This window comes from Cyanistes caeruleus, chromosome 3, assembly GCF_971803275.1.
Source record: "Cyanistes caeruleus chromosome 3, bCyaCae1.hap1.1, whole genome shotgun sequence".
NCBI lineage: Eukaryota > Metazoa > Chordata > Aves > Passeriformes > Paridae > Cyanistes > Cyanistes caeruleus.
Genome location: NC_141703.1, coordinates 4,795,478 through 4,812,666, shown reverse-complemented (window position 1 = coordinate 4,812,666; position 17,189 = coordinate 4,795,478). Strand labels below are relative to the sequence as shown.

At 47.5% G+C, this 17,189-nt stretch overlaps 1 protein-coding gene across 1 annotated transcript in view; it reads left to right on the top strand.

Annotated features, from left to right (window-relative positions):
- Window positions 1-4,030: 4,030 nt before the first annotated feature.
- Window positions 4,031-17,189, top strand: part of C2CD2 (C2 calcium dependent domain containing 2) — a 37,070-nt gene continuing 23,911 nt past the window's right edge. The window contains exons 1-4 of the mRNA XM_086879561.1: window positions 4,031-4,429; window positions 6,355-6,453; window positions 14,865-14,984; window positions 15,315-15,416. Of these exons, the coding sequence (XP_086735687.1) occupies window positions 4,148-4,429; window positions 6,355-6,453; window positions 14,865-14,984; window positions 15,315-15,416 (603 nt within the window). The 5' untranslated portion in view covers window positions 4,031-4,147. The remainder of the gene's footprint in view (window positions 4,430-6,354; window positions 6,454-14,864; window positions 14,985-15,314; window positions 15,417-17,189) is intronic.

Sequence of the window (17,189 nt, the reverse complement as noted above, 5' to 3'; positions counted from 1 at the left end):
TATTTAATACATAGTGAAAAAAATACTATTATAAATTACAAATATAAATATTGTGTAACAATACCTATAATGGCTATATATAATAAATATTGAGAAAGAATATATAGTAAGATATAATATATATATTGTAACATTGTATATATATTGTAAGAGAATGCATGTAATAAATTATATAAAACATTAGTTACATATAATGTAAATATAACATCTAAATATTTAGATATGATACTATAAACATATGAAAATAATTTAAAAGAGTTAATAATATGTGAAATTAGTAAGGGAACCATATAACTGTTAACCAATAAAAATGAATGCCTTTGTTTGGTAAAATGTATAAATAGTGAAATGCTTTGATAGTCGCTGTGCTGGCTTTGTGAATTTGCCCCCCAGCACCTGTTTCTGTGCAGAACTGTAAATAAAAGAAATATCTGAACTCTGTGTTTGGATCGTCTTCTTGCACACGGGGTGAAAGAATCCATTTTGGGACAGCAGCTTTGCCATGGACACATTGATAAAAGATGCTGCTTTTCCTGCCATGCTCACCTGTGCCATCCCATCCATCCCAGGCACACATCCCTGCATGCCCCCACCTGGCCATCTGGATGGATGTGGTACTTTGGGATGTGTTTTAGGGGTGGTGATGGTGGTGCTGGGATGATGATGGAACTGGATGGGCTTGCTGGTCTCTTCCAGTCTTGATGATGCTGTGACACAGGGACTGCCTTGACCCAGGTGCAGCACTTTGCACTTGGCCTTGTTGAACCTCGTGAGGTTCTCGTAGTTTCACTTCCCAAGCTTGCTCAGGTCCCTCTGCATGGCCCTGTCCTTCCATGGTGTCACCATGGTGTCACTGCTCAGCTTCCCATCCCCTGTAAATGTGCTGAGGGTGAGCTGGATCCACTGTCTGTGTCACTGGGGCAGCCAGGCAAGAGCCCCGGGGCCAAGGCAGAGCCCTGAGGGACACCCCTCATCCCCAGCCCCTTGCCCAGCTGGTCAGAAGACCAGGCCCTCAGTGAGCACTTGGTGGGAGCAATGGATGTGTCAGAGACTGAGGAGGAAGAGTGGGAATCTGGCATGGATCATGAGCTTTCCCAGTGGGGTGATGTTAGGAGCTACCAAGAGGTCTCGGACTGGGAAGGATGCTTGGAGCAAGGGCTGTCCCACGGAGATGTCATCAGCTGTGGGGAACTCCCGCTGGGATGAGGCGAGCAGCAGCAGTCCCAGGGAGAAGCCCTTCTCTACCAAGAATTTTCTGCCTGGGAGGAATGCATGGAGCCAGGGCTGTCCCTTGAGCAGAAGCTGGTAGATCCCCAGAACTGTCTGACTGGGAGGACTCTGTTGGCCGAGAGCTTTCTGAAGAGGAAGACGCCGTTGGCCAGGAGTTGTCCTAAGGCAATGGTAGCAGACCCTCCGTGCAGTCCAGTCGGGAAAATGATGGTGACAAAGAGCTTGCTCAGGACAATTGGGAACACGTGAGGGTTCACAGCATCCGGGTCAAGCCCTTGCTGTGGAGAGAAGGACGTGGGACAAACCGAGCTTCTTGGAGCTGAGTGAGGCAGTCAGGGAGCACAGCCCGGGAGTTTTTGTGGCGGGCGGGCTCCCAGTGCCTGTCCCGCGGGAGGCCCGGGTTGAGCGCGGGGCAGCTGAGCCGTGCCAGGAGCCGCTCTGGGCCTCCCCTCCCCACCTGGCAGCCCCGGGGCCTCCTCAGGGCTCCGCGCCTCCTCCCACCTTCGAGGAGCAGGTGCCAGCGGCAGGGACACAGGGCCCGGAGCCTGCCCCTGTCACACGGGCTGCCTTTGATGGCCAGGTGTCAGGGACATCAGGTCCTTGGCAGAAGGGCCTGGCTGAGGCTTAGGCCTTCACAGGCACCAGTGGTCACACGAGCTGCCTTTGCCCCAACGTGGCCCTCCAGGCTCAGCAATGTGGGGGGAGTTGGTGCCAGGTGGGCCAGGGGTGAATCCCAGAGAATCATCATGGTGGGAAGAGACCTTGTCAGTCATGCAGTCCCACCAGCACCCTGGCACTGCCATCAGCACCCCAAAACCACATCCCCAGGTGCCACATCTAGACGACTCCTCAACACCTCCAGAGACAGCGATTCCACCACCTCCCTGGGCAACTTCTTCTAATACGTGACCACTGTGTCAGGGAAAACTTGTTCTAATATTTAATCTGAGCCTCCCCTGGTGGAATGGAAGGCCATTTGGTCTCATCCTGAAAGGATAACGTGCTAATCCTTTGGGGTTGTGCCCATGAGGAGTGAGCACACATGGGAGATGTTCCTCCATGGACATCACTGCAGGACTGCAACACAAATGATTCTTCCAAAACAATAAAGGCTGAATTTAAGTACTAGTAAGAAAAAAAGACCACAACCTCCCCACATACAAAAAAAAACCCCAAAAAAAAACCCCAAAAAAACCAAACCAAACCAAAAATAAGAAGATGATGGAGAAATAATAGTAGTAAATAAGAACAAGAAAAGGAGTAAGAATAGTAAGTTGAATGAGAATTATGAAGAGAAAAAGATAAGGAGAAATTGTAGTAGTAGTAGTAGTAGCAATAATAATAAGAAAAACAATAATAGTAAGGACAAGAATAAGAAGAAAAATAAATGGTAGTAGTAGTAAATAATAATAATAATAGGAAGATGAAGAAGATTAAACAGTTGTAGAAGTAAATAATAGTATCAAATTAAAATAAATATTCACACATCTTCTAGAACCACAGAATGAAGGGAAGGATCCTAAAGTCCTCTAGTTCCAGCTGTTTCTCTTCTACTCTCTTTCTGAGTCATCTTTCCCATTTCTTTCTACTGCTCTACCTCCTGCTTCTTCGTAAATAAAATCCATGTTAAATAAAATCCCTACGTTGTCCTCACATGGCCTCCTTTGCAGCTTCGTTCAGGCAGAGGCATCTCTCCCTCATGGGCTCGTAACACCTGCACAGGGCCCCTTCCAGCCGCAAGCATCCCGGGATTGTCAGCTCCTCACTTCCCTTTTCTTCTGGTCTCTGCTTTCAGCTGGGAATGTGCTTGAAAATGCCCAGCAGAGAAGCCTTTGCTGCCTGCTCTGGGAGCCCACAGAGCTTCAGGACCTTGTCCCCTGCACCTGCACAGCTCCCTCGAGAGGCACGGCAGAACCAGCACCTGAGAGCCTCGGGAATTCCCTCTGTGGTCCATGGCACACACTGCAATGCTCTGGAATTCCAGCTCCCAGCAAGGATAAGATGCTCCTGTGCTTTAAGGCAAAGCTCTGAAGGGACTGAAAGCCAAGTGGAGCAAGATCTTGACATTTCACTGCCAGCCTTTGGAATTTCATCAAGGGTTGCTTTAGCATGTGGATTGGGGAAAAAAAAACAACCCAACAGGGTAGGATCTTTGGCTGGGAGTTGCCACGGGTGAAGAGACACACTGGGAAAGATAGAGCAGGCACTTGCCCCATACCAACACCGAACCCCTCTACCCCCGGGAAACTGGGTGTCCCCTCCGTGTCCCCCATCCCCTCCGAGGTACCGGACACCCACTCCAAGCCCTCTGTCCCCGGGCACCAGGAGCCCGTCCCGAGTCCTTTTACCCCGGGGCACCGGGCGCTCACCCTGAACTCCTCTACCTTCGGGGGCACCCTGAGCTCACCCTGTGCCCTCTTATCCCAGGGTACCAGGTGCCTATCCCGAGCCTATCTATCCCCTTTACCTACCAGGAGCACATCACGAGCTTGTCCTATCCTCAAGAGCACCAGATGCTCATCCCAAGCCCCTCTTACGCCCGAGGGCACCGGGTGCCCACCCCAAGCCCGTGTACCCTCTCCTGCCCCCGGGCCAGCAGGCGCCCATCACCGCCACGCTGCAGGACACGGCGGGCCGAGCAGCGCCGCCAGCCCCGTTTGTCGCCCGGCCACCGCCCCCGCGCCGGCAGCGCTGGCCGGGAGCCAGAGCCGGGGCCGTGCCCGTGGCCGGGCCCCTCTCCACCGCCCCGGGGCGGGGACTGCGCCGCGGGCGGGCGGGGCAGCGCGGCGCGTCCCAGGGCAGCGGCGGTCCCTGCGCCGGCGCCGCGGGCCGAGCGAGCGCTGCGCGGGGCTGCGGCCGCCGCTCCGCCGGGCGCGCCTTGGAGGGCTCCGGAGTCGCGGCCCCATTATGGTCAGCCATGGCGTGGCTGCCGGGCGGGCTGGCCGAGCTGCGCTGGGGCGCGCTGGTCGCCCTCTTCGTGGCGGCGGTGGCCACGCTGGCCGTGTACCTGGTGCAGTACGCGCTGCTGGCGCTGCGGAGGGGCCGCCCGGCGCCGGCCGCCGCTGCCCCGGTGCGGCGGGACGAGCTGCTGGAGGAGGGCGGCTCGGTGCTGGCCTGGGCGCTGTCGCGGGGCAGCTGGAGGCGGCAGTGGCGGCGGGCCTGGGTGGCGGCGCTCCGAGCCGAGGCGGCGGAGCGGGCGGTGAGTGCCGGGATGCAGGTGGTGGGTGGGCGGCGGAGGGACGGAAGGGACGGAAGGGACGGAAGGGACGGAAGGGACGGGGGATGCCCGGCCGCGGCTCCCCCGCGCCCGCCGGGATGGGGCCGGCGCCTCCCGGCCGTGGGGCATCGCGCCGGGACGCGGCTCCGGGCGCTTCCCGCTGCGAGGAGCGGCTGTGGGGACGCCGGGACTTGCTGCAGGGATGTAGCGGGTGTGTTCCTGAGCCTCCGTGCGTGTGTTTGGATATTTACACGCGCGTGTTCGGCGGCTGCTTGGCTGGGATCGCGGGAGGGAGCTGGCCAGAGGCGCGGAGAGGGAGCGGGGAAGGATGGGGAGGAAGGAAAGCGCCGACCCCCTCAGCCCCTGGCAGGGGTTCGCTCCGCCGATAACATTGTCCGGGCGCAGGGACGAGGAAACAATGGAAACTTCCTGGCCTGGGCCTGCGGCCCGTCCTTCGGCAAATAATTCCCAGAGCTGGGCTTCCCCCGTCACGCCTCAGGCCCCGGCGAGCCCGCGTGTGTGTGCTGTACTCTGGAGCCCGCTGCATGGTGCATGGCATGCTCGGGTTTGGTCAGCTCGCCCGTAACCCGGCTCAGGGAGGATGCACAAAACCTGCTATTTCTGTCCATCCCAACCTGCCCTTCCTGAAAAAGGCGCAGTGTGGCATCCTGGCTCTGGGGTGTAATGGTATGCCCGGTGAGGTGAGGAGGTTAGGTGAGCCTGTGGCAAGCTGATTTCCTTGTCCTGAGGACTGAACCCTTGTCGTGTCAGTGCAAAATGCTGAGGATAAACTCTAGGAAGTGGCATGTCCTCAGGTCTCTGAATTTGCGTGCGTCTTAGACCAAAGAGGTTCTTCCCTACGTGTCAGGGAGCAGGCTGGGGAAGAAGGAGGAGTGGGGCAACATGTGCGTGTGAAAGATAAGAAATAAAAATGAGCACTTCCCAAATATTATAAGTTGGGCAGCAAAAATAAAAGATTTCGTCTGCCCTTTCAAATTTCACGGTGTGGTTGAGAAAAGAGTGGGTTGTGCTAAGAAATGGAGCTTGGTTTGCCCTGCACTTGTGGGAAAGAAGGGTGCAGACAGCTTGAGCACAGGTGCTGGGAGCTGAGAGTGACCAGACACAAGTGGCAGCTCCTGTCCCCAAGCAGAGGGGACACGACACCCTCCCTGCCCAGGTGAGCAGCTGCAGCCAGTTGTTCAGCGCCTGGAACTGCAGCGTGGCGTTGCTCCCGCTGTCAGGATCCCAAAACAGCGTCAGCAGCATGAAGCTAATGAAATTCCTGCGTGCAAAACAACCCCGGGTGATGAGGGAAGCGGGGCTGAGTGCTCGGTGTGGGCAGCAGGTGAAGAATGCGGTGCTGATGCTTCTGAAGGGATGACCTCAGTGCCCAAAGGCTGCCTTCGCCCTGCTGTCTGTGTGAAGACTGAGTGGCTGTCATCACTGTCTGCCTTCACTGATGAGGAGGGCTGGGCAGGGGAAGGCTTCTTTCCTCACCTCTGCAAGATGATATTTGGGGTTTCTTAGTTTTGGCACAGCCTACTGCAGCTGTATTAGAGGGCCAAACCAAACATGCCTTTTCGAACTACAGCACTGATAAATCTTTGCTGAAGAACAGCAGTTTCGCTGAACCCTGTTGCTGTTCATGGACTTGGCTCTGCACTGTGTACCTTGATATTCTACTACAGGGAAAGATGGGTTATGATTAGGTCCATAGTTATGTCCTAAGTATATGTTTTCAGGCTCTACCCTGTATTATGGAGTGAGGTGTCATGCAATTAATACGTGGAAGTTTTGACAGACGTTTGCAATTCCAGGAACTTGACTGGCAGTGCGTTTTTTATCCCTTGTTTTCAAGTGATGGGTTCATCACCTAATAATACTTCTTTTTTTTTCTTGTTTCTTAGGATTCCCAGTTGCTCACGTTTGAGGAAGACGACCCAGCAGAACCACTTGAGCTAGCAATTAAAGAAGTTACCAGTGTTGTAAAGTCAGCTGAAGAGAAGGTAAACTTTGGATTTGTTGCCTTTCAATGTACTTTGGGTCAGGAAATGTTTTATTAGTGTCAGTGGAAGTTTTATTTGTCAATAGATCTGTACCCTTGACCTGTGATTGTCGAGGTGGGTAAGAGGCTGCCTCTCTAAAGAACCTATGCAAACTCCCTGCATTGATTCACTTCTTTTGCATGTTGTGAGCAGAATGTGCTCCAGGGCTTCCACCAGATGCACAATAACCAGGGTTATGCCAGGTTTATAGCTACACCCTCAATGAGCTCATGGAGCAGCCCTTTCCCCCACCTCCACAGTCCTGATGATGGTTCCCCATCCTATTTGCTAAAGTGTGGAGTAGGAACTTCATTGAGAAGAGAGAAACTTCTCTCCTGGGGTGGGCAAGCATCTTTGCCTGCCTCTTGCTGTTTGTGTGGCTGATGACAGGTTTGCTTCCTAAGTGGGAGCTGAGTAAGGATCTGTGGAACAGGTGCAGAGTCCTGAGGGTGAAGTCTTGACTCTGCTGGACCCTGTATTCAATGAGGAGCAAGTGATTTCTGTCCTTCTGTCCCACTGCAAATACTGGGAGGTGGTTCAGTGCCTGTGAAATTAAAATAAGGCAGAACGTGGCTCTCAGAACAGTAAAAATGCATTAAAAAGGGGGAAAAAATAAATCTATATATGTTTATTAACAATGATAGCTCCTGCATTTTTGTCCTAGTGACTGTAACTACTGGTTACATTAGGCATCAAATTAGCCTAATGCTTTTCTTTTAGTTTTGCTTTGTTATTTTGCTTTGCTCGTCTGATTTAGATGCTAAGCAGCTCTCCTATGATTCCTTTGAAAACTATGCATGCTTATCTGCCTGATACACAACTTAGAGGCACACCCTGACTGGTGGCAGCTGGGGATTGTTAACATGTAAAGCTGTTTGTGTACTTATTTTCTCCCCTTCTTATACAAAACTTATTGCAGTGCCAGTGATCCCTTGCCCCAGCAGTGAGGCTGGAGAGACTGGGCTTGGTAGGGCTGGCACAAGTGTTATCCAGTGCCTCTGGAAGATGCCACGATGGGAAATAGTAAGGAGAGGGCAATGCTAGGTCTGGGAGGGATGTGCTGTGTCAGATGTGAAGCCAGAACCCAAGGGAGAGCTGCTTCAAGTAAAAGCTGACAAATAACAGCACAGAAAGCTGGTGTCTTGCAGTGCAGTGTCTAAAATGTTGCTGGAAGGGACAGGCAGGGCTGGGTTGAGCCATTCCAGCATCTTAATCGTGGTGTTACACTGCAGACAGAAGTCTGACGTGGTTTCAAAACAGCTTAGACCAATAGAAGCACATTCTAAAAATTGTTGTAATAAAACAGGTTTGCTTTCATACACTGAGTCCTTCTGAACTGTGCCAAAACCCATTTCAATAGTCTTGTGCACAGCTGCTGGAAAAAGTTCTCTGAATCATTCCTACTCCTTCAGTTAAGGTACAACCTGAATATTTATTTGAATTACAGGCTATAATAACCTTAGAGTGGCAGTCTGGTAGCTACTTTTCCTTCTTCTTTAAATACATCCCTTTCTCTAAACACTTCAGGATTTCTCCTATATGATAATTGTGTCTTACATTTCCTGAGGTAATACCAAGGGTGTTTGGTTTTTTGGGGGGAGTTTTCTTTATCTTGTTCTCTTCAAACTCTTAATGTTTGCATGTGAAATAGAAATCTCTCTCTGCAGCTTTCCCAAACTCCTAGTTCTGACAGAAATTGGTGTGTGCTGCACAGTGCAGGGCTGCAGACACGGCTGGAATGCTGCTGCTTCTCAGCTTGGCCCAAGCTGTGGTGATAGGAACAGAGCTGCTCTGTGGCTGAAGGCTACACCACACTGCCCCTTGATAAAGCCCCTATTTATGTGTTCCCTTCCTTCCAGTTTTGGGCCAGAGCCTAAATATATAGAATGAAGTGGCCTGTTTTCATCATGTGGTATTGGTTGTTTTGTTTTAATAAAGTAAATGCTAGAAATATTCTCAGTCTTGGCTTTTTCTGCCAGCCTTTCCATTAGTGCAGTCTATTTCCAGAGGACTTGAACTTGACAACAGAAACAGCAACAAAAAAGGCAGCAAAAAAGAGGATTCTCTTGCTGGGGACTTGGCACAGAGAATTTGGATGGAGCAGGCTGTGACAGAAGTCTCCCTTTTTTTTCTATTTCATGCTCAAATGGAAAGGGGTAAAACTCCTTCAGAGTGCCATTCCTTTAATGTCACTGCTGCACGCCTAACTGGCTCCATTCCTGGTTACATTCATGTGTTTATTTCTGATTATTTTTGGTGGGGTGAACTATCCTGACCATGACACACAGTTCCTGTTGTCTTTTAACTCCTCATTTTGCTTCAAAAGCCATCCCAGATCTTTGTTGCTTTAATGTCTGGGTTTTTTTTACAAGTCAAGGTGGAATTATGGCCTGGGGAGATTTTTTTTCCTTGGCTTTTCTTAGTTTTTGCACTAATATAATCCCTTCTCCTTAATGTGTTTACTCTTCTTCCATGGTGCTTGCTGTCAGTAAATGTATTATGAAGGGATTATATTTCCTTCTAGCTTTTGTTTAGCTTGCCTACATAAGTTGCTCCTTAAATCTCCTTTTACAAAGCTGTCCTGGCTCCCAAGTCTCTCCTATGCACCCATTCCCAGCAGCAGCTCCAATTAAATCCATGTTTTTGAACTTGATGGCTGAAGGGCCACACAGCCCTACAGGTGAGGTCTCACAGTGCAAGGAGGCAGCTTCTTTTTGTCTCTGGAAGTACTTTCCTGAGGGGTTTTGGGCTTCAGTCTGCCTCTCCTGTGGCTGCTTCATGCTGTGAGTGCCTTGTTGCATCAAGGTCTCTCTCCCTGTGGTGCTCTCCTGGTGATAAGCTGTCCTTTGTGTGAGCAGTAGTTGTTAATTCTTACACACACACAGACTCCGTATTTTGTATTGCATTCCTCTCCTGCATTTCAAGGTCTTTCAGCTTTCCTGTGTGATGAACTAATCTTCCTTTAGGTTGCTGCTTCCCAGCCTGCTTTCCTGAGCATCACATTTTCTTTCAGGTTTCACCTGAGGTATTTTGGATTTTTAATTGTGCGATAGGTCTGATGCCTGAGAGAATCTTTGGTAATCTCTTTAGAGCTTTCACCTCCCTGCTGGCTGTACTGTCCTCTCCCTTTCAAACATGCCAGTCCCCCTGAACGGGGGAATGATGGAGTACAATCTGAATTGTTAGTGGAACGAGTCTACAGAAGGAAACAAGACAACATTATGATCTGACATTGTTCAGAGCTGAGTGCCTTGTCAGGGGAACACATCCGGGTGGGGATTTGTTTGCCTCCCTGGAGGTGATCCTGGGTTTGGCACTGTCTGTCTTCCTTCCAGCTGCTGCTGCAGATGTGTCTGGGCCTCCTGTAGGCTTGTGCCAGGTCTGCCAGCTTGGCACAGGAACCAGGGAAGCCTTAGCACCCCGACATGGGAGCTGGCTGTGCGAGTGAATTGCTCTCCAAGCTACCGCAGCACAAACTGGCAAACCTCTCCCCAGGTTTTCTGTCTCTGTGTCTTCAGCTGTGCTGTGTCTCAGATGGTTTGGAAAGGCTTGCATGACAGTGAGGCCAGACTAGCAATTCTAGTTCTGGTATTGGTTTATATTCCTCTTTCTGAAATACAAGCACTGCTTCCTGTCTTTGCACAGTTTGATGTTCATTTGAACCTATTAGGTGGATTGAAAATTCTTCCTGTCCTGTCTCCTTGTACTCCCTGCTTGTTCATTTTATTCCCTCACTCCCCATTTTTTCCACCTATTTGAATTTGAATGTGTTGGTCTCAAAGGAGTGGATAAATTCAGATGTTCCATCAAGTTCTGCTTTGTTTCTGTTGCTGACATGGAAACTCTCCTGCACTGAGTCCACCCCTCACCCTGCCTTCACCATGGTGTTTATCACCATTTGGAAAACTGGTCTGAGGTTTTCACTGGATTTACAGGCAAATTCAGTTTCATACTGGCTCCTAAAAATCCACAATTGTCTGTGCCTGGGTTAGACATTGCATTTGTCATCTCCCCTTAATTTGCTCAGGTCACTTGGTAAATTGTTTAGGTAAAGAAGGAGAGCAGAAGAAGGTGGAGAAACCCCCTCAAGAAATGAAGGAATTGGCTCTGGTAACCAAGAAGATCATTTAATTCTGAACAGCTGAGTGCTAATGGCTGTCTAAAGGAACATGTTTTTGACTTGAAAATTTTTCTTGTGGTGAGGTTTTAAGCCAAGCACACAAACTGTCTGTGTGGCCATTGACAAGATAAGTTTTCCTTGCCAAAAAAAAGAGCCTTTTCACTGCAGTACGCTGTGAGACATATGGGAAATGGTGAGGTCCTAAATCTTACAGTGAGATCAAGGCAACTTTCACTGTGGGGCTGCCTCATAGTTAATTCTGTTTTTCTTGTGAAAATGTTAAATATTTGTATTACTTACATACTACTGAGTAACCTCAAGTAACCTTCTCTTTCTGGAAGTAAATACCAAGTGCAGTAAAACAAATTTCCTTCTAGAAAACAAACAAAAAAGGCAATCAGGGCCCATACTGCTGGGGGTTTTACAAACACGTGTGGTGTGGTCAGGGCCTGGGGAAGGTGAGGGAAATGTTCCCCATCAGGGCTGTCAGAACTTCCCCCTGAAGTCACAGCTCTTCTCAGAGAAGGAACCTGCTGCTGCTGCACTTGGGGAGGGAAGAGTAAAGAAAAGAGAATATGTAGTGCACAAATTAATGGGGTGCCAGTGCCAAAAGTGAAACCTCAAGGCAAGAGGACACCATGTGTGAGGAGCAGGGGCACCAAGGTGCTTCTTGAGATGAAGCAGCTTCTGCTGCTACTTAAGGAAGAAAAAATCTGAAATTTTGAAGCCTGTCTGGAGGAACTGCAAAGGGAAAAAGCCTGGATATAGATGGGGAGGGAAAAAGGGTTTTAATAGCTGTGAGTACACAAGTATGGACACTTGACTTTCTCAGAAAAATAGTCTTGCTCAAACCACAGTGCTTTTTCTGTCTCCTTTGTTCCTGTGGTTGTTTATCTGGAAGAGAATTGTTTTTAGGATCATTGTACTCAGAGATTTAGGTACGTGTGAGCAAGTTGTGTCACAGCATCTGTGGCTCAGTGGAGCTGGGCACCAGCGTTTTGCACTGGGGAGCTGAGCCCAGCCAGGTCTGGGAGTTTTGGCCACTGCAGCTCATCCCATCACAAGGAAGTCGGGTCAGGGATGAAGAGCAGAGGCTGGAAAGAGCAGGAATAACCCTGGCAATGGGGTGATTAAATACCAGCTGTGTGTGGGGAGGGATGGCAGAGGAGTGAGGAGGAATGGGGACACAAAGGAACCTGAGGAAGGATTGGGAACTCCTTCCATGGGAGATCCCCAAAGCCCATGGAGAGAGGGGTGCTTGTGCCAAGGGAGGTGCTGGAGGGAGGAAATACCTTGGACTTGGTTTCTTTGTGCTGCTACTTCACCCTATTTCTGCTAATTTTGGAGATGTGTCCTGTCCAGAGGTAGGATCACAGGAGGGAGCTGAGGGTGACCCCTCTGGGAGTTCAGAATCAGCTGGTCCCAGCTGCTGTGCAAGGCTTGGTTTTTAAAAATCAGTTTGTTATAAAAGTGACAGGTTTTCTAGACTCTAAAACAGAGGGTTGATACCTGGGGATGTCTCTGGTAAAGTCAGTGGGCGAGAGAATGAGGAATATAAATGAGATTGAAGGAGAACTCTATTCCTATCAGCCCAGGTTCCTCTGTTTTCTTGTGGACACCCATCCTTCCTCTTCCTCCCCCTGCCAGCCAGCAAGGGGTGCTTTGCCTGGTCCTCCCTTCTCCAGCTCTTTGTCTGTGCAGAGAAAATGAATTTGAGGAAGCAGGTTGGAATGAGGCAGGGGGAAAAGGAGCGGAGCATGGGAAGCTGCAGTGTTTTTCTTTGTGTGCCTGCCATGGGGGAAATGGCCTACATATTTCTGCTTGGGTCTATCAGAATCACCTGCTACACTTCTAAAGGAATGTCACTCAGCAAGGGAAGCAGCAGTTGCAGTCTCTTTAATCACCTTTTCACTATTTGTGGCAGCATCATAGATGAAAACAAAGCTGCTTTCTCTTCAAATTCTAGCCCAAAATTCTGCTTTTCTTGGTATTCTGACTCCATCATCCATCCTTCTCCCAGAACAAAGGGATTCACCTGACATAAATACATATTATTTTCCATTTGCAAACATAGAATCACTCCTTTTGATGATTGGATTAAAAATTGGCAGGCTGTATGTGAATACCACAGGGTTTTTTTAGTAAAAGTGAGGACAGAAGGGGAGTAGGGATTAGTACATATCATTGGCAAAAAATAAATTAATCAAGGAGTCTAAAAGTCCAAACTCCACTGGCCTTTGAAATGAAAGGTAAAATATATATATATAGATATATATAAAAACTGATTTAGCATCTCTTGACAAAATGCAGAAAGAAAAATGAAAGTTCCGCCACTTGCAGTGTCTGATTCCATCCTTTACTTGGAATTAAACATGATTAAGAAACAAGTGGCACATGAACTCATCTACCAACTCTCTGGTCACACTTTTATTTCTTTTAAAAACATTAATCAACCACATACTTGGCAACCTTGGCTCTTGGACATCCAGAAATTCCAGATGAATGGCTCTGCCTTGCATGTACAGCAAGTCTAACTTGTTCTGAATGCACTGAACTTCCTATGGATGTGTGGAAAAAATATGTATGGATGATAAAACACTGCATTTAGGATATGGAAGTGTTGGCAGTTGTTGCATCACTCCTGTCCTTTTACCTCCTCTTCTCTCAGAAAAGAGGGAAGAACCTTTTCCTTTTCCAAGTCTTTAAAGAATCTGTGTCAATCCATTACTTTGAATGAAAGGATTGATTCTGTGTTTCATCCCAGCTACAAGTAAAATAAGAAGCTGGAAGCAGCTGGACTCTTTCTTCTTGTTAGCTATAAAAAATCCTTTATATTTTACCATAATACTTGGTGTTGGTGTTGTTTGTGTGGGATTAAGGTCAGAAATCACTTCTGAAGGAATCTGGACTTTGGGAAAGGGGAGAGGTGAGGAAAACTCATTTGTCCACTTCTAAACTATAATTTGCAAAGACAACCTGAAAAGGCAAATCTTATTGCTTGTGGGTGTGGTTGGGATTTTTATTTGTCATATCCAGCTCCCCACTCCCTGCTCCTTTGTAATTAGGTCTCCACCTTGATGTACTCAGGCCCTTGATAAAACCCTGGCCATCCTTAAAATGTACCCCAGAGAGCCCAGAGAGATGAAATGTATTTAAGGAGAGACTGATAAGGATCTTTCAGGAGTTACATGATTCCTTTCAAAGCTTTCAGCTTCAATTCCAGTGCCCACAAGCGGAGCAGTAAGTGCACAAACACAATTTAATAGCACCATGCAGAGTTTATGTCAGACAAACCTTGCAGGGAATTATTTGTCTGTGCATTGCATTGACCTGGTTCCCTCTGCCTGAGTCAGGGTAAGGAGGGCCCAGAAACCACAGAGGGATGGTGACAAGCAGCCCTCCTCCACCAGCACATCTGTTTGCAAAACAAACATGCCTCTGTGGGGTGATGAATAATTTCTGACTTCCACCCCATGGGCTTTCCTGTGCTGCCAGGAACCCTCCAGGAATTTCTGCACACTCCAGGAATTTTGTGTGGCAGCTCAGTCAGTTTGCAGAGGGGAGGGAGCAAAAAGTGTCTGCTGCTTACAAACTCAGTATGATAACAAGTTAAATTACTGCTTGTAAAAGTGTATTGCAGTCAAGTGGCACTCAGACTTTTCCCAGACATTTAGCTTTGTCACCACATTTCAGGGCCTTTCTTGGTTTGGTCAAAGGCTTGAATAAATTCTTAAAGGCTCCTGCTCCTTCTTATCCCACTGAGAACTGGAATTACTCAGAATCCTCTGCTGTAGCAGAGTTTCCCATTTGTAGGATGCCACTAACCTGAAGATTGTGTGGTAAATCAGCTGTCCTGTTGGAGGCTACTTAGCTCAGAGCAGAAGAGGAAGAAGAACAAACATCTTTGTGCTCTTGGAGCTTTTAATACATAGATCTGTGAAATGGAAAGGAGCCCTTGTCAGGCAAGGAGTTACTACTGAATTAGGTAACAATACAAAAGAAAGTTTTATTTATGGAAATGCCATAATCTGCAGGTATTAAATTTCATGTACAGATTTGAACACTTGAACTATGTGCTTTTAGAAGGTGCAGAAGGAGGTGGGAACATGAATGAAATTGCTTGGAAATTTCCCACCTGCTAATAATTCTGCTAGCTTAAATTAATTCTTATTTTCTTTCTTGCCTTCACCAGACCTTCTGAAGACTAATTTGTTTTTCCCTTTGTTTCCCCTTGTCCCTTTCCTTTCTCCAGGTGGTCTCTTGCAACGTTGTGGGAGATTCTGTTAAATTCCTGGTTGCTGTCTCAGCCTCTCCACCTGCGGCTGCCGAAGCTCAGTCGTATTTTGTGAAGCTGTCCCCAGTCCACTTGCAGGTAAAGTCTTAAGTGTTGTTCTCTCTTCCCTTCCTTTTGTTTCCCCTCTGGGGCAAGTGGTAAATACAGGAATTAGGCTGCCTCTTCAGGAGACTGTGGATAAATAACATGTTGGGTAGTCTACTTGGCTATCTAGAACAATTCCCTTTTTTAACTGGCATGTACTCTCAAAGCTTCAGCAACTTCTGCCTCCTTAGAGTGTCACTTTGGAGTTACCTACTGAGAAACTGGTGTCATTCTTCCTGTGCTGAGCCTTAGAGTGCAGATTGACCTACAATTTCCTTACAGGATACCACAACACTCTACAATAACTCTTTTTCCTGTCCGCAGCTTCAGCTCTATGTAAAAGACAAAGGAGAAGATGTCAAAGTTGAGTGGTTCCTCATTAACACCAATGAAATCAACTTTGAAATCCAGCCAGCAGTGCAGGAGGTCAGTCAGTAAATTTTATTTGTTGCAATGGTAGAGCAGATGGGTCTCCATCCCCTTGGTCCAAAATGTGGTGGAAAGCATCTGCCATGGATCATCTATCAAACCCCTACATCTCTGAAACCCAGCAACACCTCTCAAGATTACTGAAACAAGTCTGTATTTGACAGACAAATGACTTTGCAGACATCCTTCATCCAAATTCAAGGTGTGAAAAATCTGTTCCTAAATATCTTCTCTCAGAACAGTTCTAAAATAATAAAAGACAGCTCAGTTGTAATGGTATTTCCATCAAAGCAATTAAAACATTGTTCCTTCCCTAACTTAAATCAGTTTTCAAATCTGTCAACAATAGATTAGAAGTGTCTGGGAAAATACAGTTATTTAAGGAGATGATGGATTATCTAAAATTATTTTGATGCTTTTGGAATTACACCTGATCTTTGTATATGAGCACTGATTCATTGGGACATCCCCTGCAAGTGTTTAATCTGGACTGGGATTCTTTTCTGCATTTGACCCTTCACAATTTTTTTATTTTTGGCACAAATGTGGTGATTTAACTATTACTGAGAACTGTGGGGGAAGGTTTGTTTATGTTTTGTGAAGTTGTTTTCTTGACTGAAGGCCTCATTAAAAAATAAGTTTATTGTAGAGCTGCTTCTAAAGACCTCTACTGAGAGAGCTACAATTATAATAATTTGTCATCACAGCTTTTGTCCATGAAAATGTGAAACTCATAACTAAAGACAGACAAGGCTTTTGAAGTGTGTTTTAATGTAGGTTTTACTATGCACACGTAGCATGTAAATGACCTTCATATGCCAGGGTGGCATGTTGATTATCCACATTTGAACAGTCATTAAGTATTAAATATTTCCTGACAAACACAGATGACTCTGGTGTAGTCACAGGACTTCACAATTTGGATAAAAAACTGGACTTCTCAGCTTTTTGACAGGTGCCCAAGTCCAGCTTTGCAGAGTTGCACCTGTTCTGCTTTGCCTGCATTTTTAGAATGAGCCTGTCAAGGTCTTTATTCCTTAGCAGGCTTTATTTTCACTTTGAAGTTTGTGTTAACACTTATGGAAGAGGAGAGGCAATAAACAGAGGGCTAAAACCTGTGAGCTACACCTTAGAAATTGCTTCAGCTCCTAAACCTCAATGTCAGCTTTTGTGTCTTGTTTTTTCCCCCTCTTTCAGAAGCAATACTGTGTGTACAAATAAATACCTTTAATTACTTGTGATTATCTCCAGGGTGGTTTTGACATCACACAAGCTGGGGATAATAACCCATTTTCTCTTGCTAATGGCTGGGTGAACCTGAGTTGTGTTGGGCAACCTGGCTGGGTTTGGATTTACACAAGGTGACTTCATGTGCTGATGTGCCCCAGGCTGGCTGTGGTGTACGCCCCTAGCCCGAGTGAAGCCCAGAGTGAAACCTGTTGTCTTTATCATTTTGGGGAGGCAGTTAAGCCATTATGGCTGGTCTTGTCGAGGGAGCTGCGGTGGAGAGTTACTTTCCAAAAAAAGGGTGGCTAAAAATGAGGCAGAGCTGGCAGGAGGCTCTTTAATCAATCTCCTTTCCAAATAACTATGGAAACAACAGCAAATAGCAATGAACAGAAGTGACTGAGGTTGCTGTTGTTACTGTTAAATAACAGATGTCACATCAGGCTGATGGCAAAGCAAGAGAGGCAACTGGGATTTTACAATTTAGGTAAGAGCAGGGGAGGGAAATTAACTCCAAAACAATGAAGACTAACCACAATTTAC